This window comes from Paracoccidioides brasiliensis (assembly GCF_000150735.1).
Source record: "Paracoccidioides brasiliensis Pb18 unplaced genomic scaffold supercont2.6, whole genome shotgun sequence".
Classification (NCBI taxonomy): domain Eukaryota; kingdom Fungi; phylum Ascomycota; class Eurotiomycetes; order Onygenales; family Ajellomycetaceae; genus Paracoccidioides; species Paracoccidioides brasiliensis.
In genome coordinates, this window is record NW_011371363.1 from 759,549 (window position 1) to 786,604 (window position 27,056).

A 27,056-nucleotide genomic window follows, 5' to 3' on the forward strand; every position below is an offset into this window, starting at 1 on the left:
GAACACAGGAATACACCAAGGATCGGAAAGGAGGCCATCAACATACCAACAGAGATGATTTAGAGTCCCGAAAGATATTTAACAAATACTGTGTTATAGAGCAACAGGAAAAGGAAAAATCAAAAGGAGGGGACAGGCGCCCTGATAACGCCAGTTTCCAGATACACGCTAAAGCCGCACAGATTTTAAATCAAAATCCTCCAGTATATCCACCCACGAAACTATTTCCTTTTGATTTTGTTAAGTTGCAACAGCCGACATCTGCGGAGCAAGTTTTTTCACCGTGATGGCTTTGAAGTTCTCAACGGCCTGAACCATATCCTCCAACTTGGTGGTTGCTCCAAAAACGCCTCCTTCCATCTTTATGGAGTCGACAGCGCTCATGTGGAGTGACGGATCAGCCGCAGCTGTGCCATCATCAAGCATGATGCAATCGAAGCCTCTATCGTTGGCCTCTCGCATGGTGGTGAAAACGCGAACATCCGTGGTCACACCTGCGAGAACAAGGTTTTTAATCCCCTTATTGCGCAGCAGCAATTCAAAATCTGTGTAAGTGAAGGCTCCCTTGCCTGGTTTGTCGATGATGGGTTCACCAATGGTGGGGTACAGTTCTGGAATGATGTCGTGTCCTGGCTCTCCGCGAATAAGAAGTCGCCCTAGCGGTCCGTCTGAACCTATGCCCATGCCAGAAGGGTTATTTTTCGAGCGGAAGCTTTCCCGGTTGGAAACACTCGAAAGATCAGAGCGGTGGCCTGGATACAATTGTAAGCGGCCTTTTGTTAAATACAAAAGAAAAAAAAGAAAAGAAAAAAAAAGAAAAGAAAAGAAAAAGAAAAAGAAAAAGAAAAAGAAAAAGAAATAAAAACCCTCAGAGAAAAATTAATACCTTCTCGTGTATGATACACAGGGAACCCAGCTGAGCGGAAGGCATCAAGCAATCGCTGAAGCTTAGGAATAAGAAGCTGTGCTGGCGTAATATCGTACCCTTGGTACGCCATGTACCCTCCTGGCAAACAAACTGTTTGATATTGGAGTTAGAACACTATCCAATGCAAAACTTAAGAGAGGCTAATGAAACATACAATCACGCTGCATGTCAATAATCACGAGAGCAGTTGTAAATGGAGTAAATGTTGCATCATAAGGCCAATCATACGGAGTTGCCGTGACTTGACCCTTCTTAGCCTTTGCATGAGGATTCTGGCGAGGCTTTTCCACTATGGGACCATGGTTATGAGTCGGGTTTAAAACTGTCAGCGTCCAGATACCCGGATGTCCCGCAGCAACAAGCATAAATGGACAATCCATAAGCCGAGATGTCCGTCTCCGTTTCCGGGTTTCTTCAGTGAGTCCATTCCTAGGTCTATACTGGCCGCCACGATCACATCGCAGCCACACCTTTGCGACCCTGCCTGGTTTCTTCTCCGTGGGTGTACTGGATGACTTCACGACAATGTTATAGCCGTGCGCTTTACCGTGCGCCTGCACAGCGGCAAGCAAAGAAGCTCTGTCAGGATAAGTTCCCTCCTGAGGCGGGATAAGCTCCATTGACAGATCAGGAAGATCCTGAAGGTCACTGGGAGCATCAAGATTCAAGTCTGATGTGTCGGCCATGATCTCGTGATCTGGCGGTGCCAGCGGGACAATTGCTGTCCACGCGATGTTAGTATTTGCATTGCTACATTCACGGAGCAGGAGAGTAATAACAACGGGGGTTTATAAAGGGTAAAATCAAGTGCGTGGCAGCAATGATATAGACGACCAGCAAGCTTGAGGGTTAGAGTGCGTGGACATAATGCACAGGCTGGGATGAGCGTAAAGTTGAAAGAGAGGTGGGGGGGGGGGGGGTGTGTGTGTGGCGCAATTCAGAAGCTGCAGGGCTAAACTCCCATCGCAACTACGTAGCAATGCTAAGAAAACAGGAAACAACAAGCGTGGAATATTAAGTGGTGGACTTACTGGGAGACTACTGTTGATGCGATGTCTGTGGCGGCGTGGAGTTGGTGGATAACTGTGGAGGGTCTGATATGTGCACGACGCGAGTCCATGAACCGTGGGATTTGGGGGTTTAGAGGCGGTCATGTGATGTGGGTGAGGTAATCCCTTGACACGGGCTGCTTATGGTCTAGCGTGAAACCTTGATGATAGCGCAGTCTATTTCTATTTATGGAATAGCGTGCGTTGTCATGGAGCCCCTGAATGGTTATGTAATCATGAGATGCAAACAATCAACAACCACGGCCTTACTTCGCTCCAATCCCAACGACCAACGACGACAACGATGAAGACGACATAGGCGACACCACTGTATGGGTTCCAGCAGAATCCCTTGTTTCAAATAACGGGAGACCCTCACCCTAGCGGTGGACATTCCGGTCAGGCTCGGCTAGGAGTCAACTTGCGACCTTGTGATCGGATCCCGAGGGGCAAGGCGACGCTTCTTGCCTCTCTATTGATCTTACGCCTTCGTTATCGACATCTCCTGTCTACATCTCTGCGCAACGCCCCCTTCCGAGGGACCCACTAGGCAACAAGGATGCCCTTGCCAGATGAGCCTCCGTCCTCGCCTCCAAACTCTTCCACGTCCGCACAGGATGCTATTGCATATTATAAATCCCAGTACGAACAGCTGGAGGCTGAACTGGCAGATTTCCAGTCTTCCAGTCGAGAGCTTGAGGTTGAGCTAGAAAAGGACATTGAAGCCTCCGAGAAAAGGGAACGGAAGTTGAAAGAGAAACTAGAAAGTGCTGGATATGAAGCAGAAGAGTGGAAGGCAAGTAGATTGTCCCTTTGTATGAGCGCAACCATTTGGCAGTGTTGCTAACCATTTATACAGGCAAAATATAAACAAGCAAAGACCGAAGCGAACTCGGCGCAGAGTGCCCTTCAGAAAGAGATTACAACGTTACGGGATGGGAATCGAACCCTGCAGCTAAAGCTCAGGGATATTGAGGTTGCAAATGACGATTTTGAACGCCAAGCGCGCAACACAACCTCGTCTTTGGAGGATCTGGAATCGAAGTACAACGTCTCCATAGAACGAGGAGTGCTGCTCGAAGAAGAAATAAAAAACGGAGAGCAGGAACGAGAGTCCTTGCGCATAGAAAATCAACGTCTTCGGGATGAGTTGTCCGATCTCAAAATCGAAGTGCATATCATTCAGGAGAAACTTCGAAAATCTGAACTACTCCTAAAGCAACGGAACAACCTTGCATCCCTCACTCCAGGCCTTCCGGTTCCCCATACTCCTGATGTTTCCGAACATTCCCCTGCTACCACAACCTCTTCACCAACAATTGCCACTCCGCCAACGAAATCTGTTTCATCCATCGTATCCAACGCTCAAACACCGCCTTCACCTCCCTTCTCGGAGTCCTCATGCACTCTTCCCAAAGCTACACCCACGCCTAGTGTCCAACGACCACGAGTCTCTATTTCGGAATCGAGACCTCCATTCCAATCAACCAGGACCAGACATTCCCGGGGCCCTTCCATACCCACTAGCAATGGTACCTCGACGCCGTCTCTCACGCCTCGCGGCTCCATAGCACGCCCCAGCCTTACTCAAATCCCAGTGCTGCCACGGTCTGGTTCTTTGTATCAAATTCGAGGACTCATTGGCAAGATGCAAAAACTTGAGGAACGAGTACAATCTGCAAGATCAAGACTCCCTGCACCACTTGAGACCCCTCCTAGAGTGTCTCCCCGACCCAACTCAGCATTGGGCCAGAACTACATTCCGTCTTCAGTAACTGTCCGAAGAGCCTCCAGGAAACGAACAAGTGGAGGTGTAAGCGTTGCCAGCTCTCGTGACGGAGAATCGACACCCTCCATTGGTCCTCAGGGTAGGAGTTCATTCGGGTTTCAGGGAACTCCGTGCCGTTCTGTCCAGGGTGATAGTAGCAGGCCCAGCAGTAGAGCGAGTATATCCAGTCGCACTTCAACTAGCCAATTACCCGCTCCCACGATAAGCTCAATCCCTCAATCGCGCTCTGAAAGCCGCCAAAGCCTCACTAGCTCAAGGACACCACTTGGACACTACTCAAGCAATCTAACGACGGGAAGTCGACGACCCAGATCATCCCTGAGCAATTACAGCCATTCGATGAGTATGTCTCATATCGATGAGAATGAGGATATTACAACCCCCACCCCACGGCGCAGCACGTTTGACAAGGCCGATAATGCGGCTTCTGGAATTCCTACCCCGTCAAGCTTCAAGAAACGGGAGTCGGGAGTAATTGCCAACCCTCCTCCTCCCCCTTCTATGTTACCAGCTCCGCGTCGCATTAGCGCCGGGCTCGATCGACGAGATGGGGATATGGGGCCTCCCCAGAGAAAAAATAAACTAAGCGAAGTAGGCGAGACTTACTAGCCATTGCCCATTCTTGATTTCGCTGTTTCTTCAGTTTTTACGTATTTTTTTTTTTTTGCATGTAGCATGACATCATTATTCAATACATTTTTTGTGATATCCAACGCTTCGATTCACGGTCACGGTTCTATGGTATCTTAACGGCTAGCATTTTATCTCGGAGTGCCTTGGCGATTTTTTTTTCCTCCCTCCCCTTTTGAAGTTCTTGAGCAGGTTTTTTCTGCTCTTTACTGCTCATTTCTTTTTCAATTGGTTTGCGTCGGGTTTATATTATTGGCTCTTTGTCTCCCAGATGGCCGATACGATAATATAACATGGGGTAAAGCTAAGGACACACCCATTTTCCATCCAACCTGCAATCATGACTCTACCTTCATTTCCTTAGTGTCCTTTTAGTCACTTCCTCTCTTTCAAATACCCCGTCCTCCATCCTACATGAGAGACGACCCCCCAGACCATCGTCCTCGACCCTTAATCGTTTACTACTCAAACACACTTTGTCTTCTTAACTTACCCTAACCTCCGATTAATGATCCCCTCATTTGTTCATGACACGCTCCCTTCGATATGTTGCCGTCCTTCTTTTCTCACGTTGATACTCCTCTGATAAATCTGTGATGAACCTTACATAAATCTCATGTACCTAAACAAACCTTTAAACTCTGTTACTCCGTCTGTCGCTAGATGTAATTACGTATGCTCAGCTTTATGAAAATTAATATCTCCCGTCACGTCCAGTTTTAGGCCTGGGTTGGGCTCTCCTTAACCCTGTCCAACACCGTTTTAAGAAATCCAGCTCGAAGCCTGTGCTAAGTGTCGACTAGTTGTGACTTTCATCCAACGCCAAGCAACTACAGTGTTCTAATTTATCAAGAACATTCTCGAAATATTTATTTCCTCCCCGTTGTAATATTCTCTCCAGCTAATGCTATATCGAGGCATTTTTGGCATTTCCAAGTGACCCGCAGATAAACAAGCTACTTCGGTCACCGAACGCCCCCCGTGGTAAGAAGATGATTCACACAATACATCATATCCCAAGACACCAACCAAATTAACCTCTTGACCGTAGAGAAGGGACTCCTTACTGCACAAAATATCTATACCCTTTGGTCATAACCAGCCAGCAAACAATGAAAAGAGACGAGGGGCTAAGATGGTTCGTTATAACTATATAAATAACTAACACAAGCTTGTGGGTCTCCTACTTTGAACGCTAGTTTTTATGCTTAAATGGTTTTCTCCACTATCTTTATAGCAAAAATGAGGAAGCGTTATTTTGGTTAACTACCAACTAACCTACTTCCTAATTCACACACAGAGTGGAAGATTCCTGGCAAAGTAGAGGGCTGTTCAGGGAGGCCAGATGGAGATATATTGTGTGATTTCAAGCATGTGACGACAGAATGGCAAGCTTGTTGATTGCCAAGGTTGCTAACTATGAGAAGTGCTCAGTAACTATTATACAACAATAGGCCTAACTGCAAAGTACAAGGTACAGAATCAACTGGGAAAACCAGCTAAAGAAGAAGAGAAGTATTAAAAGAAGCACTTCATTCTTTCAATGTATGGGCGCGCTACTGAATACAGCCCTAGCACTTTCTTTTAAAACAAAAAGACGAATTCATTAGAAGGAGAAAAGGAAAGAAAATGAAAGCTACAAAGATGAACCCGGTTATACAAATTAGAAAAAGAATAATCTAAGCAAATAGTTTTAATTGTAAGTGCAGAGTACGTCTCTGCCAACTTCAATGATAAAGTCAAAATAGATTGTGAATTTTACTTCAAAGTAATATTTGTTTATATCAGCCTTTAGCTTAGATTCTTAAAGTTATATGAGTATCTGATGAATATGCTTTCAATATTATGTTTAAATCTTATCAGTGAAGATTAAAATACCATTCATATGTACTGAAGCAGTTTTATTAAAAGATCTTATAAAGTTTAATTAATATATCTTTTAAAATATACTTAAAATATTCATAAAATTAAAAAAGTCAAGTTAATTTAAATAATATATATTATATATAAAAAATAATCAAAATAGTAAAATTTATAAATTATTTAACTTATTAATTTATTTAAATATTTTATATATAAAAAAATAAATATTAATTTTTTTAATAATTTAATTAAGTATATAATAATTAATATAAAATTATATATCTTTTTTAAATTTTTTATAAAGAAAATTAATATAATATAGAAAATATATTAATTTATATAAATTTTTTATCAAATAAACTATTAAATATTAATTTTAAAAATAAAAAATTTATCATAAAATATATTATTTTTTATTAACTTAATTTTAAAATTTATATAAAAATAAATTCTTAACTTCTTCTTTATTATATATATATATATATATAAAATTTTAATATTAACTGAAAAGTTTTTTGATAACTTTTATAAATTAAAATTTAGTTTTTTTTAAAAGTATTTTAAATATTAATTATATAAATAATTAAAATACTTATAAATTTTTGTTATATTTTTGATAAATTTTAAAAAAAAATAAAAATTTATAAAAATTTATTTATAATTTTATTATTTATAAAAATATTAATTTAATTAATTATAATAATATAAATATAAAATTATATTTAAATAAAAATTTTAATATATACAAATTATAAATATTAAATTTAAAATATTATTTTATTTTTGAATAAATATTCTATTTGTTCAGTATTACTTTCATTAAATTTTTATTTTATTTTAATATTTTAGTTAGTTGAGATGCTGATTGATTTTGATTTTATTTTAATTAAAATTATAATTATATAAATTTGTTTTATATTATAAGTTTTCTAAATATTATATTATTCTAAAATAAAACTTTTTAATTATATAATTTAGATGATATTTGATAATTAAATTAACAAAATAGTTAAACTCTAATATAACTAGATAGATGTCATAGTCTCTGACTAAACATCTCTTAAATGAAGAATAATAATAATTATTATTAATTCATTGACACCAAGTATCCTTATAGAAAAAATCAAAAAGACTTAGAAAAAAGACACTATTTTAGAGATTAGAAAATAAATATGTGGACCTGGAATTAAGGCTCGAAAAGCAGCAGCAGGTCTACATGTTTGAATAACAAATTAATTAAATTTGCAGTTAAACATTGCGTAATTGGAGGGGTGGTTATAAATGTAGATGAAGTAAGTAGTCGGTTATAACTAACCAACCAACCAGGTGTTTACCTTAGTTAAGTCCAACTAAATTTGTTGGGGGATGCAAACGGGACAAACCAGTACAGAACAGCCAAGCGCAGCCAATCAAAGAAACCATTGGCTTCTTAGCGTCCTGGTTGTGATGGGGCCAACGTCATCTTCTTTCGCATGCCAGAGCTCAACAACTCCAACGGCTCCAAAAAACTCTGCGGATGTAATTTATACACGTACATGTTCCAGAGAGGAAAGTCGGGCGAGAGAGAGGTGGGAATTTATTGTTAATCTTATCATTGCTCCTCCCCCCTTCCCCCTCCACTGAATGGTCTGGAATGTGTGATTTTCTTCTGGTAAAAGCTACATCAAAGCCATATCAGGAATTTTCTTGTTTTGTTGGTCGTTATACATGAAGACGCACGCCAATGACTGATGATATTGGGAACTGCTTTTTTTAATTCATAGCCTGAACAAGAAGGTTCAAATCTTGGAATATGCCAAAGAACGGTAAAACAAAGGTGCCAACCTTGGAAATTCCGAAGCCAAACTTGGTTTGGGGATGAGGGCTTGACATGGGCCAAGGCGACCCGGTAATTCAACGTTGTTGGTCACAATGTTAAAGATGGGACGGATGCGGGACTTGTGACAGCTGGGGCGGATGGGAAATAGGATTATTTACAAAGACAAACTCTTCGAGGTTTGAAAGGTTGCAGCGTAGATGGGGATGTAGTGATAGATGTGCTATTCAGCATTCAGTGAACCCTCTTAACAGAGTACTTTGTATATATCGATCCGGTCTTTTTTGCTGATATGAAGACTGCTTCCTTTTCCTCTAAAAGGGTTGAAGTTGAAAGTTCTCGTGCTACGGGAAATCGCGTATTGGTAACTTTAAAAAGTACCCTCCTTAGGAGCTTATGCGTAGTGGTACCTGGGTTGTGCGGGCCCACTCGAGACGTGTCCGTACCATATTACGCAGCAGGCAGCGCCTGCCTGCAAACCCCGATGTTGGTTGTGCTCCGTAGATATTAAGCAGTTATTTTCGTCAGTTTAACTTAGTTACTAGTTAGTCAGTTAACTAGTAGTAGTAGAAGTAGTAGTAAGTTGTTGGTCAGCCAAATTTCTCTCCCTCGTCCTCTCCCTCTCCCTCGTCCTCTGAGAGCCCTGTTCTTCTTCCACTTCACTTCTTCCTCCTGTGAGAATTTGATTCAAGGTCTCCTCCTCCCTCTTCATCGGTTCCTCTTCCCCCCTTCTCGTCTCCATTCTTTGCGAGATTGCCCTCTTTGTCAAAACCACTCACTCCTCATCTCCTCCCCCACATTGTCTGTCTCGTTGTGTAATTGTGTCCTGCCAATGCGCATTGTTTAGGGATCAGGCGTTGAGTTGCTAGATCTCTTTGGTTTTCGTTATAGAAAAAATATCCAATTATCCAATTCCAGCCTCCTATCTACGTTCACGCGGAACCACTGCGCAAAAAAAAGTTCTCGACAAAGTACCGCTCAACGGCATATCGACAAAGAGACAAAACGTCAACCTCATCAACCTCTCCATTCCATTCGCTTATACGAGTAACACAAAGGGAGCTTTTTGCGCGCCTTCATTACCGCCAGTTGGAAATATAGTTCTATTCACACAACCGTCATTATGGGGGTTACAGACACACCTGCGACCGCCACGAATGGCTTTGGGAGCTCATTCGCAGCGAAACATAACTTACCGTCACACTTTATCGGAGGCAATCGCCTAGATCTTGCACCTCCGGGGAAAGTGAAGGACTTTGTTGCGAAGAATGATGGCCATTCAGTAATTACTTCGGTGCGCTGACTTCCCTTCTACGTTTTTTTTTTTTTTCTTTTTTTCCATTATGATCTATCTGTAGATAAGAAGTTTCATATTTCATACCAATTGCTTCTTTTTCTTCGGACCAATATATGTATATACTGACAGATTTCAATTACGTATAATTTTTAGGTTCTTATCGCAAATAATGGCATTGCTGCCGTCAAAGAAATTCGAGATGTCCGAAAATGGGCCTATAATACATTTGGCGATGAGCGGGCAATTCAGTTTACGGTCATGGCTACACCGGAGGATTTAAGAGCGAATGCAGACTATATTCGGATGGCAGACCAATATGTTGAGGTACGAGGCGCCCACATCATTTAGAAATGCTAAAGCTTCGAACGGAAACATTTCATAAGAGAAACGAATAGAGCCACATAGCTAATTATATGATTTAGGTCCCCGGAGGCACAAATAACAACAATTATGCTAATGTAGAACTGATTGTGGACATTGCGGAGCGTATGGGTGTTCATGCTGTTTGGGCAGGATGGTAAGGGCACATTCTTTGATATAATTGGATTTTTGGGCGGGATTTTTCTTTGTTAACATCCAACCAGGGGCCATGCTTCAGAAAACCCAAAGCTGCCTGAATCGCTTGCCGCATCTCCGAAAAAGATAATTTTTATTGGCCCTCCCGGTTCTGCAATGCGTTCTCTTGGAGATAAGATCTCTTCCACCATCGTTGCGCAACACGCTGGAGTTCCCTGCATTCCTTGGTCTGGAGAAGGTATAGATGATGTTACAATCGATGAAGATGGTATCGTGACCGTAGAGGACCATATTTATGACAAAGGATGCACACATTCTCCGCAAGAAGGGCTTGAAAAAGCTAGGATTATAGGTTTTCCCGTCATGGTCAAAGCATCGGAAGGAGGAGGTGGGAAGGGTATTCGGAAAGTTGATAGAGAAGAGGATTTCATCAACTTGTATAATGCTGCGGCAAGCGAAATTCCCGGATCCCCAATCTTCATCATGAAATTAGCGGGTAACGCGAGACATTTGGAAGTTCAGTTATTGGCCGATCAATATGGAAACAATATCTCTCTGTTTGGTCGTGATTGTTCAGTACAGAGACGGCACCAGAAAATTATCGAGGAGGCTCCTGTCACTATTGCAAAGCCGGAAACATTTAGAGCAATGGAGCGAGCCGCTGTGAGGCTTGGGAAGTTGGTTGGCTACGTTTCTGCAGGAACGGTTGAATACCTCTATTCCCATGCGGATGACAAGTTTTATTTCCTGGAGCTCAACCCCCGTCTGCAAGTCGAACATCCCACAACAGAAATGGTTTCTGGCGTGAATCTCCCAGCTGCTCAGCTCCAGATTGCCATGGGAATTCCGCTGCACCGCATTCGCGATATTCGTCTTCTTTACGGCGTGGATCCCAACACCAGCTCCGAAATCGACTTCCACTTTGAAAATGAGGAGAGTACCAAGACTCAACGCCGACCGAAACCAAAAGGCCACACAACTGCTTGTCGTATCACTTCCGAAGATCCAGGTGAAGGCTTCAAGCCATCCAGCGGAACAATGCACGAACTCAACTTTCGAAGTAGCTCTAATGTCTGGGGTTACTTCTCTGTTGGTACCGCTGGTGGAATTCACAGCTTCTCCGATTCTCAATTCGGCCATATCTTTGCCTACGGTGAGAATCGCTCTGCTTCACGAAAGCACATGGTCGTTGCACTGAAGGAGTTGAGCATTCGAGGCGATTTCCGGACAACCGTTGAGTATCTCATCAAACTACTTGAGACACCCGCTTTTGAGGACAATACCATCACGACTGGTTGGTTGGATCAGTTGATTTCCAATAAGTTGACGGCTGAACGGCCAGATCCAATGATCGCTGTGATCTGCGGAGCTGTTACTAGGGCTCATCTTTCTAGCGAGGCGTGTATCGCGGAATACCGGAAGGGCATTGAGAAGGGTCAAGTGCCTTCCAAAGATGTTTTGAAAACGGTTTTCCCCGTCGATTTTATTTACGAAGGATTCCGATATAAATTCACGGCCACGAGATCAAGCAACGATAACTATCATCTCTTCATTAATGGGTCCAAATGCTCCGTTGGGGTTCGTGCTCTTGCTGATGGTGGATTGCTTGTTCTTTTGGACGGACGAAGCCATAATGTTTATTGGAAGGAGGAAGCCGCTGCAACTCGTCTGAGTGTCGATGGCAAAACATGTCTGCTCGAGGAGGAGAATGACCCCACACAACTCCGCACACCGAGCCCTGGAAAGCTGGTCAAGTACACTGTGGAAAACGGGGAGCATGTTAAAGCCGGACAACCATTCGCTGAGGTCGAGGTCATGAAGATGTACATGCCACTCATCGCCAAAGAGGATGGGATTGTCCAACTGATAAAGCAACCTGGATCTACTCTCGAAGCTGGAGATATTCTGGGTATTCTCGCATTAGACAATCCATCCAGAGTGAAACACGCGCAGCCATTCCTTGGGCAGTTACCAGATTTAGGCCCCCCGCAAGTCGTCGGTAATAAGCCTCCCCAACGATTTGGCTTGCTGCACAATATCTTGTGGGATATTCTCCGTGGGTTTGACAACCAAGTCATCATGGGAGCCACTTTGAAAGAGTTGGTTGAAGTTTTGCGGAACCCCGAACTTCCCTATGGAGAGTGGAACGCTCAAGTCTCAGCCCTTCACTCACGGATGCCACAGAAGCTCGATTCCCTACTTGCACAAGTTGTTGACAGAGCCAAGACGCGAAAGGCGGAATTCCCTGCCAACCAGTTGATGAAGACACTTAGCCGCTTCATCGATGACAATGTTACACCTGCCGACGCTGATATTCTCCGCACAAGTCTCCAACCTCTCGTGGACGTCATTCGACGGTATAGTGAGGGATTGAAAGTCCATGAATATAAAGTTTTCATTGGCATTCTTCAACAGTACTGGGACGTTGAACACCTATTCGCAGGCCGAAATATGCGCGACGAAGATGTGATCCTTAAACTAAGAGAGGAGAACAAAGATGACATTTTTGGCGTCATACAAACGGTTTTGTCCCACAGCAAGGTCGGGGCGAAGAACAATTTGCTCTTAGCGATTTTGGATATGTATCGCCCCAACAAACCGAATGCCGGCAACGTGGGGAACTATTTGAAACCTATCCTAAAAAAGCTGGCAGAGCTGGAATCCCGCGCAACTTCTAAAGTCGCGCTGAAGGCCCGCGAAGTTCTTATCCAGTGCGCTCTCCCATCCCTGGAGGAGAGGGTCGCCCAGATGGAACATATCCTGCGATCTTCAGTTGTGGAATCGAAATACGGAGAGACCGGCTGGGATCATAGAGAGCCTGACATCAATGTCTTGAAAGAAGTGGTTGACTCGAAGTACACTGTCTTTGACGTTCTCCCTCTGTTCTTCGGGCATCAGGACCAGTGGGTATCCCTGGCAGCGCTTGAGGTGTATGTCCGCCGTGCCTATCGAGCATATAAATTGAAGGGTATCGAATATCACAACCAGCATGAGAGTCCGTTCTTTATTTCCTGGGATTTTACTCTCGGAAAGGCTGGTGGTCAATCTGATTTTGGAATGGTGGCCGGTTCATCTCACCCGTCCACTCCCACCACGCCCACGATGGAAAGCAATCCATTCAAGAAAATCAGCTCCATTAGTGACATGTCATACTTGGTTAACAAGGGGGTCAATGAGCCAATGAGGAAAGGGGTTATCATTCCCGTTAATTATCTCGATGATGCCGAGGAGATGCTTTCGAGGGCACTGGAGGTTTTTCCCCGTGCAGAGTCGCAGAAGAGCAGCGGAAGCTCCATTACCCTATCTTTAGCGGCTTTGCGCAAGCCAACACCTCGTGTTGAAAGCATCGATGAGCTTACAGGCGTTTGCAACGTTGCGATCCGTGATATCGAGGATCTTGATGATACGGAGATGGTGTCGCGCATTACCAAGCTTGTCTCTGAAGTCAAAGAAGAGCTTCTCGCTCGCCGGGTGAGAAGACTTACATTTATCTGTGGGCATAAGGATGGGACTTATCCTGGTTATTTTACGTTCAGAGGACCTACTTACAATGAAGATGAGAGCATTCGACACAGCGAACCTGCGCTTGCCTTCCAACTGGAATTGGGAAGACTTTCCAAATTTAGAATTAAGCCTGTCTTTACGGAAAATCGGAATATTCACGTTTACGAGGCAATTGGAAAGGGACCGGAGAGTGACAAGGCTGTTGATAAGCGATATTTCACGAGAGCTGTTGTTCGCCCGGGCCGATTGCGAGATGATATTCCCACGGTGGAGTATCTTATCTCTGAGGCTGACAACTTAATGAATGACATCCTGGACGCTCTGGAAATTATTGGCAATAACAACTCTGATTTGAATCATATCTTTATCAACTTTACGCCCGTTTTTCCCCTTCAGCCGGCTGATGTCGAAAGGGCCTTGGCAGGCTTCCTGGAACGCTTTGGTAGACGACTCTGGCGCCTCCGCGTCACTGGAGCTGAAATCCGTATCCTCTGCACGGAGCCGACGACTGGAATGGCCTATCCCCTCCGTGTAGTCATCAATAACACCTCAGGATACATTATCCAAGTGGAAATGTATGCTGAGCGAAAGTCCGAGAAAGGGGAATGGATATTCCAGAGCATCGGTGGCACGACAAAAATAGGATCCATGCATCTTCGTCCAGTTTCAACACCGTATCCCACGAAGGAATGGCTGCAACCCAAACGATATAAGGCCCATTTAATGGGTACTCAATACGTCTACGACTTCCCGGAGCTATTCAGACAGGCTTTTCAGAACTGCTGGACAAAGGCTAGTGAAGAGCATTCTTCCCTCGCTGACAAACGGCCTGCTGTGGGCGAGTGTATCGACTACAACGAACTCGTGCTTGACGATTCTGACAATTTAATCGAGGTCGCGCGAGAGCCTGGGACCAATACGCATGGGATGGTTGGCTGGATGATCACTGCAAGAACTCCCGAATACCCGCGTGGCAGGCGCTTCATCGTTATCGCCAACGATATCACATTCCAGATTGGATCTTTTGGACCCCAAGAAGATAAATTTTTTCATAAGTGCACTGAGCTTGCTAGGAAGCTTGGGATACCTCGTATCTACCTTTCTGCCAACTCCGGTGCTCGTATCGGAATGGCAGAGGAGCTGATGCATCACTTCTCTGTTGCGTGGAATGATCCGGAGCGACCAGAAGCTGGATTCAAGTATCTTTACCTTACCCCGGAAGTGAAGAAGAGACTAGACGAGAGGAAGACAAAGAACGTCATCACTGAACTTGTCACGGAAAACAGTGAGGAAAGACATATGATCACCACTGTTATCGGTGCAGAAGACGGCCTTGGTGTCGAGTGCCTGAGAGGCTCTGGTCTCATTGCTGGCGCCACCTCGAAGGCCTACGAAGACATCTTCACGATTACACTTGTGACCTGTCGTTCTGTTGGGATTGGCGCCTACCTCGTTCGTCTGGGCCAGCGGGCAATTCAAGTTGAAGGGCAGCCTATTATCCTCACTGGTGCCCCTGCTATCAACAAGCTTCTTGGAAGAGAAGTCTATACATCCAACTTGCAGTTGGGTGGAACACAAATTATGTACAAGAATGGTGTTTCACACATGACCGCAAATGATGACTTTGAAGGTATTCAGAAGATCGTGCAATGGATGTCATTTATACCAGACAAGAAGAATTCGCCTGTCCCAATTCGACCATATTCCGACACTTGGGATCGAGATATTGCATATTATCCCCCAGCCAGGCAAACTTACGATGTTAGGTGGCTCATTGCTGGTAAGCAGGATGAAGAGGGTTTCTTACCTGGTTTCTTCGACAAGGATTCCTTTCAGGAAACACTTGCTGGATGGGCGAGGACCGTGGTTGTGGGACGTGCTAGACTTGGTGGAATTCCCATTGGCGTCATCGCAGTGGAGACACGCTCTGTCGACACTGTCACACCTGCCGACCCTGCCAATCCAGATTCAATGGAGTTGATTTCCACGGAAGCTGGTGGAGTTTGGTATCCAAATTCTGCATTCAAGACCGCCCAGGCTCTCAAAGATTTTAACTTTGGCGAACAGCTTCCTGTGATGATTCTTGCTAACTGGAGAGGGTTCTCTGGTGGTCAACGAGACATGTACAACGAAGTACTAAAGTACGGTTCTTATATTGTCGACGCGCTTGTGAAATACCAGCAACCTGTTTTTGTTTATATCCCGCCATTTGGAGAACTGCGTGGTGGTTCCTGGGTAAGTTGAAAGTCCTTAAAACACTTTATTTGTGTTCTTTTTCTTTAAATATACTAATCCATTGCAATAGGTTGTGATCGATCCCACCATCAATCCAGAACAAATGGAAATGTACGCTGATGAGGAGTCCCGCGGCGGTGTCCTTGAGCCAGAAGGCATCGTCAATATCAAATACCGTCGCGATAAGCAGCTGGATACCATGGCCCGTTTGGACCCGGAATACGGCGAGCTTCGAAAAGCACTCAACGATAAATTCCTCCCCGCTGACCAACTTTCCAAGATCAAAGCCAAGATGACCGAAAGAGAAGAACAACTCCTGCCAGTCTACATGCAAATCGCCCTTCAATTTGCCGACCTCCACGACCGCGCCGGCCGCATGAAGGCCAAAGAAACCATCCGCCAAGCCCTCCAATGGAAAAATGCCCGGCGGTTCTTTTACTGGCGTCTCCGTCGCCGTCTCAGCGAGGAACTCATTCTCAAACGCATGGCTGCAGCCGCTCCTTCGACTACTTCACGCAATAGCGCTGTCCCGAACATTACTGCCACCAGCCCTTCTTCCCCCCTCAAACCCGCCACGCCGTCAAGACGTGATGCCAATCTAAATACTCTCCAATCGTGGACTGGAATGCTGGATCGGGAGTTCGACTTCAATGATCGCAAGGTTGCTCTGTGGTACGAGGAGAATAAAAAGAAGGTGCTGGAGAATGTTGAGCAGATGAAGGTTGATGGAGTTGCAGTTGAAGTTGCCCAGTTACTTATGGGGAACAAGGATGGTGGGTTGAGAGGTGTGCAGCAGGTACTTAGCATGCTGCCCGTGGAGGAAAGGGAGGCTGTATTGAAATATTTGGGGTCGCCTTGATGGGTAGAATTGAGCGAGTTGATATGTTGCTTGCAACTTCAGGCTTTCTCGTCATGTTTCGCAGACTAAGGGATTTCAACAACCACACGAATATTATTTGGTTTCATCTTTTGGGGTGTAGGAGTGTATGGTGGTTTTGCTATTGAATTGTTGGGGTTTTCCTTTTGCTCTTGTACTTTGTTATGGTTTTTTGTTTGAGTTATTTTGTTTTCTCCTTTTTCTTCATTCATCGACATAGTCCTGTAAACGTTCGATGGACCTTAGATTTCTTTTGCAATCGCCCTTTACTTTCCCCGTGTTGATCATGTAATTAATCATATTTTATTACAATACCTGCTTTTAGACATTTCCTTGATTGGTAGATAGACAAACATCTTCTAATCAATAATGTCTATTATTGTTCAACATGTCTAAGATCAGTGATAGCGCCCATGTTTCATACGCGTTTCATATATAACGCCTACGTCCGTTTTCTTAAGCGAGAACTGACAGACTTAAAAGCATTAATCACTGTATACCAGCAAGATCTGTTACAGATATTGGAAAGTGAATATTTGAATTCACACACATATTTGATATTAATAATTGGTATAATATGCTCAAGTATACAAAATACAATACAAGAACATAGAAGCAGAGACTACGTAAAACAATCCAAACTTTCAAGTGATGAATTTAGAGATGCTCAATAAACCAATCAAGCAATCTTGTAGAAGAAAGTTATAAAAAACTGGAAAATGTCAATGTAGATAATTAAATTAAATATACCTTCTCTTCTCTCATATAAATAGAAATATATATATGCAAATCCAGCAGATGGGTATCAAAGTAACGGAAATACAAGACATATGTTTAAAACCACTCAAAAAAACAGTGTTCAAACACTGCACTGCACTATCATGCTAGCTGTCTCTCCATCGTAATCGGTTGACGCATCAACGGAGAAACAGCACCATACGCGGAGGTTGGGACATCCCTTAACCCCTTCATCCCCCCTCGGCTTCGTGTCTGCTCATCTCTATCAATACCTAGTCTTCCTAGCTCGACCGGAAGCTGGTCCATTTCGTGGTGGGTCATCCTCAAGCTTTTCCTCATGTGAGATTGGGATGCAACTGCTGGTAAGCGGCTGTCACCAAACGAAACATCATCTGCCCGCGTGTTATTGGCATTGCAGGTCCATTCCAGTGCCTCCTCGCTTCCGGGAAGGGTGACGCTGGTGGCACCTAGAGTACGGGCAATGTCGTCTAGGAGAACCTCCATCGGGGCGATGTAAGCAGTTCGGCTCTTTTCTGACCATGCGAGGACGTGTCCACATACTTGACCGGTGGATTTATCGAAGACCCAGGCCCCAGAGTCGCCGGGAACTAAAGATAGGTGAGTGAGTGTTGGTGTGAATTTAGAAAGGGCGTGGGGGAGCATGCTGAGTTGTTAGGAATTGGGGATGGGAGAGCCGTACCTCCAAAATTCCCATCGACACTAAAGCTGCTAGAGAACGACTGGCGCCCATGCATCTTTACAAGACTCATTGCTTTGGAAATTCGTCCACTTTGCAAGCCGCTTGTCCTGCCACAACATTGCACATACAAGCCCGCCAGATCCTCTAACTTGGCGACCTTGTCTAGCTTCGCAAATAACGCTTTGAGGCCTTGTTGCGTTTGAGGGCCACGACGACCGAAGTTGAGGGAGCTATTTGATTCTGACGTATGAACGTTCGTAAGTATCGCATTATTGACCTCCATCCGATTCTCGCCAATTTTGATAAGGGCCCAATCCACTTCGTGTTTTATGCCATTGCGTGTCCATCTCCTGACTCCCGACGAGGCGTGGACGTATCCTAGAGAATGCGAGGCAAGGTGTTCGTCGTCACGGTCTTCATAGGATGGGAAAAAACCGTCTTCCACATCATCAATCGCCGGTTGAGTGACAATTATCCTAGGCTCTTCTCCAGGATCTACTCCAGCAGTATCTCCGATAGATGCGGCATCAGAATCATCGTCGTCGTCAGGGTCTTCATCCGCGTCATCTGTAGAATATCCATCTGAAAGCCAGTAGTCATCATATGACTCATCAATGCTTGGTGCAATGGATCCTTCATCTCCATCTTCTTCGCCGTCAGATATTTCAAAGGGATAAAGGGTTTCAGGTAGGTCTTCACCACGCCAAGAGTAAGAGAAGCCCTCGTCAAAAGGCTCGGTTCCCGGAGTCCAGTTGCCTGACGAGCGGGGAGGCAAGTCATCATCCTCGTCGTCATCGCAGGGAGCATCAAGCATGTGGTGAACAGTCATTCCGTAGGGCATGCCGTCAACAAGAATGGCCCCTCCATAGGAAACGGGAGGTAAATGTTCGTCAAGTCGAAATGCTCCAATTGACGCTCCACAGAGAGGCTTTTGCTGATAGTGTGGGTTCAAGTCAGCTTGGGTGGTATCAGCAGCAGGGCAGTTATTCCGTTTCGGTTTTCTGCGTCTTCTGCGAGGAACCTTTGACCTCGTAACATCTCCCCGAATCACAATGAGATCCCAGTTTTCTCGATCAAAGTCGAAGTACTTTTTAAGAGCCGCTCGAACCCTGCGAATGTTGGTACAGGTGACGCATATTGTTGTCTTCGCGGTTTCTGCAGTTTCCCCAGCTATCATCAATGTTGCACTGCAGGATTCGGACGAGTCCTTTAGGATTTTCTGAAGAAGTTTGCTAAGCTTTGGCATAAGTGTCGTGTTCCATTCCCGTAAATTTTCATCAGGTATTTCGACATTCGACCATTTTTTGAACGTTCGTTTGCGGAATTTCTTCTCGTTAACAGTACACTTCTCTTGTAATGCTTTCGATTCACCGTAGGTTGTCCCACCACCCTCCGGACCAATAGGTAGGGTTACATCCAGCTGAGTACCAGTATTATAAGAGTTTACCTCTTTCCTTGTCGAACTGGATGGCTCAATAATGAGAGGTGGAGGAAGACACTCATCTAAATCTGAAGCTGGCGGTGGATTGAAAACATCTAGGCAAGCACAGCGCCAAGTGACTTTGCCAATTGCGTAAACGAAATTTTTGGAAAACGTATTCCACTCATCAGATGCACTCGGATCATGCCATGGGTAGTGGTAGGTTTGTTGAATCCTTAGTCCTAAATCTGCCATCGGTTCCGTTGAAAGGTGGAAGTTGGGAGCATCGAGACAAAGCTGTACCATTTGTAGATATGAATTTCCACATTTTGGCGCGAGTCTTTTGACGTAGACATTTTCGATTCGTGATTTGAACATAGCGTTGTTGTACTTCATCTTCCAAAGTTTACTGAGTGGCGTCCACAACCCAATCTCAAGTAATACCAAGCCTAAACTATAGAGATCATATGCCCATGAAGAATTGTCAGTAATAACACGACGGTCGTCGGGATGGCGGTACATGCTGGCTGATAAGGGTTCTGGAACAGCATTTTTGTCTTCGCTATCGAACTGAGCGAGCGACGTGAGGTATGGATGGCTGAACTCGGAACTCGAATCTCTTAGAAACCCTTCATTAGAAACCCGAAAATCAGGGAATATTAAAATATTGTTGCTGTTTATATTCCCATGTACGATATTTTGGCTTCTGAGATGAAGAACCGCAAGAACCAGATGATATGCTAAACGAAACCTACTTTCAAGGTTCGGGATAGGGGAGTCCGGTCGGTTATCTCCAGAATGAAACAGGGATACAAGGGGTCGAGGTTTGGCATCCCTCAGGATATCCGAGGGTTGTCTTAGTAGTGGAAAGATTTCAAGCGGAACCTGGTAAACGAACGCATAACGGGAATAAGTCATATCGATAAAATAGCCAACAAACTTGAGCAATCCGAGATGAGATACACGTGAGTTTTCGACTAAGCGCTGGAGGGTCTCTGATAATTGAACGAGTCGTTCTTTGCGAGGGAATATAAGAGAATTCGGTTGTCCCATCATCATCGGCGAGAATTCCACGAGGACTGGCACAATTGGTCCTTTCACAAGCGTTGCCAGCGCAGGAGGCATCGCAGGGACATCTAAATGTCCAATGACTCGAGAATTCGCAGATTCTGCAACCGCTTCATATGGAGGAGGATTGGAAGCATGAGAAATTCCGACATACGACAGATGAAGGGCAGATTTATCAATATAGAAATGCTTAGTTGGAAGAAAAGAATCAGGAAAAGTCTTCGGGAAATCAACTGTAGACGCATCAGCCAATGTATCGGCATGGAAACCCACAAGAGGGTCGGTTCCAAGTTCTTCAGGCTGGGGTTGCGATACGACCCTTTTCGATGTTGGCAGCGGCTTTTTATCCATTGATTGACCAGGTTCATTCCAAAGCGAATAAAACGATTCCTTGGACGATTTTGATGACTTTGACAGCGCTGGCCGATATTGGCCTTTTAAACCAGATTGGGAATTCGCATTCGCACTGCTCATACTCATGCTCATATTCCTTCGCGACCGCGAGAGATCATATAGTGTCTCGATATGCTGCGTCAACTCCTCCAACAACTCCTTCGACCGCGCAATCTCCTCTGGAGTCCATGAGGTCTTGAACGGGCAAACCGTCCCGGGCCCATCAAGAGACTTGACACCATCCGGTTGCTGGAGCCTCTCCGCCTCATTCAAAAGCTCCTGGATAGATGACATGACACTCGCGACAACGTCAGAAAAGCCAGCCTCACTCAGAGCCTCATCGATGTCATTGGGTTGGGCGGCGCTCGCATCACTCCAATCCAAGCCCCATGCCAGGAGCCTATCCTTTTGGGTCCGGAAATTGCAATTCAATGCCACGAGCTCCGGATCATCGTTGGCCTTTGATGCGCTAGAAACATTCTCGCAGGATGATTTGGTATCTGTATATAGTTTGGTGAGCCGTCTTTGAAAGAAGGCACCGCCATGCCTGAGGACAGACATGGATGGCTACGATTGTGAAAGCTTTCTATCCAGAGAGGAATTGATATGAAGAAAATCCTAAATTTCCAGAGCAATGAATACCATGTATATGTTCAAGAGGAAAGAATACGTCTTCATAGAGATATCCGATGCATCGTAAAGACGATTGTTAATGGGATGATCTTCATGAGAGGTTTGATGCGATCAAGTAGGAAAAGCAATAAAAGTTGCTGCCTAGCAACGGGCCAATCATTGGAACCCCTGGCTTAACGCCAAGGCTGCTGCTCCCCGATCCAGCCTAGCTCTGTCACGTGAACAGATCCCTAAGAACTTTGTTGAAGGCGAGTTTCTTGAATTTATGATTGTCTTTATACTTTATTACTCCGGTACAACTGCTCAGAGTGACACCTCGAAGTGCAAGCAGGCCTATATACGAAACCTGATAATATACACAATGTGAAACAGGAAAACGTTATGAAGAAAAAGTGAATGTAAAAGAAGTTGCAGTGTCGAAGAATGACTAGGAACAAGGTTTAAGTTGAGAAAAAAAAAAAGAAAACAGTGAAGAAAAACCGTGAAAAAGTGAAAGAAAAAAAATGCATGGAGGGAAAGTCGTCTGCTCATGGAGTAATCATCCGCCGGGGTACGCCCACGTCTTTCGCCCGCTTTTCGCCAAAGTTATGGAGTCGTTCCCCAATCAGATAAACGTCATCTCGGATGCCTGCTCGCCAACGAGCGATTTGCTTGCGGCATAGGTGCGCGGCCCATAAAAGGAGAACACCCAGTAACGACGCAGGGAAGCAGTAGCGGTATACCTCGGAGTGTACATTGGCCGGTGAATCCTGAAATATGGTGGTGTTTAGAAGAAGGCCTATGGGTAAGGGTCCCACTATGACCACTAAAGCAATCAAGGTAGCGGGAAGAAGGAATGCTCTGGTGGCCAATTTAATATCGGGATCCGCCCAACCATTGCGTAGGATAGCGTCGAGAGCAATTGCAGGGCGAGAACCGCGATACCATAGTATAAGTCTGACCGCCATTCGCACGTACAAGACTCCAAGCGTCCAGTCTTGTACCAAGTGGATGACATGGGCCTGGTCGCCTCCGATATAGGTGTGAAGTGGAATGAGAATGTAAAGTTCGGTAACCAGGGCGAAGAGGGAAGGGAGGAAGAGAGCGTATGCACCTCCGATATATACGAGACTGACGAATCTTACAAGCATATTATATGTCTGCGGGAAAACTTGCCGAGGAGATGCAAGGTATGGTTGGAGGTGTTGTCTGAGGAAGGCGACCACCTGACGACAGTGAATCAATGCGTATAGGGTTCCGCCCATCACATATATACCAACGGAGAAAGCATATATGTCGTTCACACGGATGTGGCTGGGGAATAGCGAGGAGATCATCCTTCGGCCAACCACTAGAGGAACTATAGTGCACCCAACCCCAGTGACCGCCGCAAAGACCCAAATCATAAAAATAAACACTGCAATCCTGGTCTTGAACATCGGAGGTACATAGACATGAGCGAACATGTTGTTCGACCTTCCATGTAGACCGTCCTCGCGATCCTCCTTACCATCAATACGTTCATTGTTCTCATCAACTGGAAGGAACACATGTCCCCCTTTAGGAATTCGAACCTGATCGGACCCCGGCGCCCGCACAAATCTTCCATCTCGTAGAAAATATTCACCATGGCCCTGGTTTTCATCACTGCGTCGACGGCCAAAAACCCCTTCACGCCAATTTCGGTATCTAGGTCGACCCTCCTCATCCTTGCGCCGCTCACCAAAGAGGAAATGCGTTAGCCTCAAGCTGTGAGCACATTTATGGAACCACCAGCTGTACATTTTATGCAGTCCATCTGATGGGCGAATCGAGCGAATCGCCAACGGCATAACAAAGTTGTAAAAGAGTAGATCGACAGGAAATTCAAGGACAGGTTCGTTGGAGGACCAGTGGATGGGAAGGACTTCTCGGAACGTCAGGGATAAGCCCCAAACAACGCCGCCAAGACACACAATGACAAGGGCGCCGTACACAAGGGCGCTAAAGGCGATTTTTCTTAATTGGGTTGTGACGTTGCGCTCAAGAACATCGCGTACAGGGTGGAATGTGGGGTCGTCGGGATCCCGGATGAAATCTAATATGCACCGTTAGTCTTAAAGTGAATAACAAAAGCACTACCCAACACGGGTTTACTCACATAGGACGCCACTCCGCATAATTTTTCGGCACATGGAGACAAAAAGGGCGAAATGGAACATGTAGCAAGTCCCGATGAACCAATGCACAAATAGCGATGTGAACGGCGAATCCAACGTAAACGTAATCCGCGACGTTAATGTTGCACTCTGGAATAGGGGTAAAAGTGCGATGTCAAGCAGTATACCGCAATATAATGGGAACACGATCATTTCAATTCCAATGATCAGGATCACCTTCATCACCCCACCAGCTTGTTGCAAAACGTCAGCCACAGCCCCCTCTGCCCGTTGCTCCTGGCGTGGTCCGGTAAACAATGAAGAAAATCGAAGATACAACATCCCAAGAACTGAGGCAAAAACATATCCAACGAGAATCGCAATTATTCGGTCTTTTGTATCCCACAGCGCCAACTCGTGGTTCAACGACAGGGCAACCTTCTCCTCAACTCCACCGATTTTAAGGCTCGACCAATTTCCTTTCTCCAAAAAGAATAGTGCAGACTTTCCAACGCCAACGATGGTAGCAGTTGCTGCGGAAAGCAGCTTCATAGGTTCCACAGGTAGGATGGACCTAATTAGTTTTTGAGGCCCTCCTTTCTGGAGAAGAAGTAGAGGAATATCGTAGAGAACCGCTTTCCCAACACTAATAACAAAATTGAAAACAGTTGCGATTCGATCCTGGTGGATCCTCAAGGCCTGGTGAGACAGAACAGAAAACATCGGCAGGTCTGATTCATGGAAGGTGAAGAATGCGCCTAGAACACCCTTAAGGCGCTGACTGCTCCCGTCAATCAGAGACAGCGAGGCTGCGGTAACAGCATTGCTGACGGAATATTTTGCAAGTGAAGGGATAAAGCGTCCAAATAAAGCGAACATACTCCGGAGCAGAACATTCCCCCAGTAGACAACATATCCCAAGCTTCCGAGTAGTGTGTCCACGGTGATATCGGCGATCAGGGAGACGAGTGCAACCGGAACGCCAACAAACAGCCGTATCGGATTCGTGAAGAGAACAAGAGCAATCTTACCCCACAGGTAAGGTAGCCAGATTCCCACCGCGACAGTGAATGACACAAGTAATGCGCTGAAGACACCGTTTTGCAGCAGACCGACAATCGGTCCCTGCATGCCGATGAGCTCCAAAATGCCTTCAAGGTCATCTGCATCGTCCACAGCATCAACATCGTCGGGGTCGGCGGGAGGACGCGGGCCATCAGCAAATCCCGGCTCGTTCATAGGGCCATGAACGTGGTGGTGATGGCCATCTCCAAAGGGGCCAAAAGGGTTCTCCTGTCCATGTTCTTCACGGACGCGCTCGCCATCCCGATCGCCTGCCCGATCTTCTTGCTCTTCTACCCTTGGAGGTCTGGGGGTGACGCCCCCCCAAAACCAATTCAAGGCACGATCAATCAGACTCTGAGGAGCTTCGTTGATTTCCATCGGGGGTGTTTGCTGAGGCGATGCAGCTGAAGGTTCGGGTTGGTCACCGGGTAAAGCTTCTTGAGCGGGTATACCAACACCGGATGATGAAGACGGTTCGAGAAGATTTGTAGTTAGTGACGGGCCTCGATTGTCTGGCCTTGGCTCTTCCTGAAGCATCGACGAGCATTCAGAATTTTCTTTGCCCATGATCGAAGGTGGTAGGTCAAACGCACGCATGGATCTAGATGGGCCTGCGGATTCTGAACCGAAGAATGCTGGTGAGTTGAACGATTCCATTTTTGGCAAGGTGGGTGAAAATGATTCTGCAGACACACCAGAATTCGTAGTTCGATCTCCAAATCTCATAGTAAATCCTCCTCTGGGCTCATCTTGATTTTCATCTTGTTTGTCTCCAGAAAGTTGAGCAATCTCGGATGACGAAGGTTGCGGGTTACTAGGATCCACTGGGACATGGAGTAAAGCGGATGGATCTAAGAGAGCCTCTTCCCCATTTTCCTGTAACTTGTGCCGAGTTTGGTCGCTAGATCGGGATGATTCGCCCACACGCTCTAACCTTTGCATGGCCGCGATAACCCAACCCAGTTCTTCCTGACGCCCCTCTTGCTCAATTATCCTTAAAATTTCAGTCGGGTTTCGCATGCCACGAGCCCATAAATCTTTAAACACATCTAATCCAGGCCACGGGACATTGCTGCTGCTATCAAGTGGTGCCACTGTTTCCTCGACACCGCACTCGACTCCCGGCTCCCAAACCATACCTGCTATTTCATCGACGGGACCGATAGAACCGTCTTCAATCTGAGAAGGTTGCTGTGGACCAGGTGATCCGGAGCTCTCATCAGTAGCATCAGGCTGCCGCGGTTGGTCCAAAGGCGGAGTTGTCTCATTCGGCTGATGCTCATTAAACCCTGGAACATGGGCAGACGCATCTTCAGGGACATTTTGCTGATGCGGGGCCTCCCGAGCAGGTTGTCCTGGTTGTTCGGCATGTCGAATTACGCCACCATCCGCCATCAGCTGCGCTGCAGCTTCTCGATCTGCCTCTGCAATATTAATCGCAGGTTGTTGCTGCACGACCCACTCTCTAATTAAAAACACAAGAATAAAAGCAATAACCACCGACAAAGTAATTATTTGTCCCTCAAAGGTATCTATTAAAATATTGTTGAGTGTGGAATAAGGAGTCAGCCGGTTTAGAAAGGAAACATCTGATAGCCAGGATGGCTGGCGAAGCCGTCGCATCGATGAAGAAGTTGCGTTAGTCGAGTTTGAACCTGCAGTCTCGACCTCAGATGAAGTAACCAGTGTTGCCCAGGTGCCGAATAGGAGTTTTTTTAGAATACTGTATAACAGTGGCTCACCGGCTGAGAAGTTGAGCATGGAGGAAAACGGTGAGACGAACTGTGGGAGTGTTGTTGTCATATTATGTGCCACTCCGGAAGGGGTGAGATTGTTTGATGCAAAGGTTTGGGCCGGAGAAGTTCCTTGGGAGGCAAGTCGATCGAGGTCCTCGCTCGCCGGGGGTACTTGTGAGGCTTGATAGATTTCCGAGTGAGGCCAACGCCCGTCAGCTAACCAAAAGAGACCACGCCAGATAGCTCTCATGGACCACGGGAGCCATCCCAGCCATACGAAAGCAACCAGCACAAATCGTAACCACGTAACAATTGACCGAGCACCCTGGAGAGCTAGTTCCTTAAGAAAGACCGGGGCGGGTAAATCCTGAGGCATATTCGGGTCGTAAAGCTTTGTAAATCTAAACTGAGTCTTGCAGAGCTCGCAGTATTTCTTCTGCGAATGGGATAGCCATTGCATCAGGCAGTCTTGGTGAACGAACTTGATACTCCCACTACATTTGCAGGGATAAAAGAGCTGCTCCTCCTCGGTGCCCTCGCCGCGACATATTCGACAAGTGTCAGGTTCGTCCAAACTTTTTCTCTTTCCGGGGGCATTCGTGGCAAAGGCAGGGTCGTTCATAATATCAGGGAGAAGGGTAGACCTCCGTTCCCGAGTTGCGGCAAAACGATTCAGATCCAT

At 45.6% G+C, this 27,056-nt stretch overlaps 5 protein-coding genes across 5 annotated transcripts; 2 read left to right on the forward strand and 3 right to left on the reverse strand.

Annotated features, from left to right (window-relative positions):
• Positions 1–240: 240 nt before the first annotated feature.
• PADG_05325 (uncharacterized protein) lies at positions 241–1,614 on the reverse strand (the record flags this gene model as incomplete). The annotated part of the gene is made up of 3 exons (XM_010762660.1): positions 241–752; positions 887–1,018; positions 1,083–1,614. The coding sequence occupies 3 exons, from the start codon at positions 1,612–1,614 to the stop codon at positions 241–243; spliced, it is 1,176 nt and encodes a 391-aa protein (XP_010760962.1).
• A 922-nt stretch (positions 1,615–2,536) lies between these two features.
• Positions 2,537–4,375, forward strand: PADG_05326 (uncharacterized protein; the record flags this gene model as incomplete). The annotated part of the gene is made up of 2 exons (XM_010762388.1): positions 2,537–2,792; positions 2,853–4,375. The coding sequence occupies 2 exons, from the start codon at positions 2,537–2,539 to the stop codon at positions 4,373–4,375; spliced, it is 1,779 nt and encodes a 592-aa protein (XP_010760690.1).
• A 4,823-nt stretch (positions 4,376–9,198) lies between these two features.
• Positions 9,199–16,486, forward strand: PADG_05327 (acetyl-CoA carboxylase ACC1; the record flags this gene model as incomplete). Its single annotated transcript, XM_010762389.1, has 5 exons — positions 9,199–9,369; positions 9,526–9,696; positions 9,795–9,889; positions 9,957–15,627; positions 15,698–16,486. 5 exons carry the CDS (start codon positions 9,199–9,201, stop codon positions 16,484–16,486), a joined length of 6,897 nt encoding a protein of 2,298 aa, XP_010760691.1.
• Positions 16,487–17,383: 897 nt separating this feature from the next.
• On the reverse strand, positions 17,384–21,384 carry PADG_05328 (serine/threonine protein kinase; the record flags this gene model as incomplete). The annotated part of the gene is made up of 2 exons (XM_010762390.1): positions 17,384–17,850; positions 17,943–21,384. 2 exons carry the CDS (start codon positions 21,382–21,384, stop codon positions 17,384–17,386), a joined length of 3,909 nt encoding a protein of 1,302 aa, XP_010760692.1.
• Positions 21,385–21,983: 599 nt separating this feature from the next.
• On the reverse strand, positions 21,984–27,056 carry PADG_05329 (E3 ubiquitin-protein ligase SSM4; the record flags this gene model as incomplete). The annotated part of the gene is made up of 2 exons (XM_010762661.1): positions 21,984–23,512; positions 23,576–27,056. 2 exons carry the CDS (start codon positions 27,054–27,056, stop codon positions 21,984–21,986), a joined length of 5,010 nt encoding a protein of 1,669 aa, XP_010760963.1.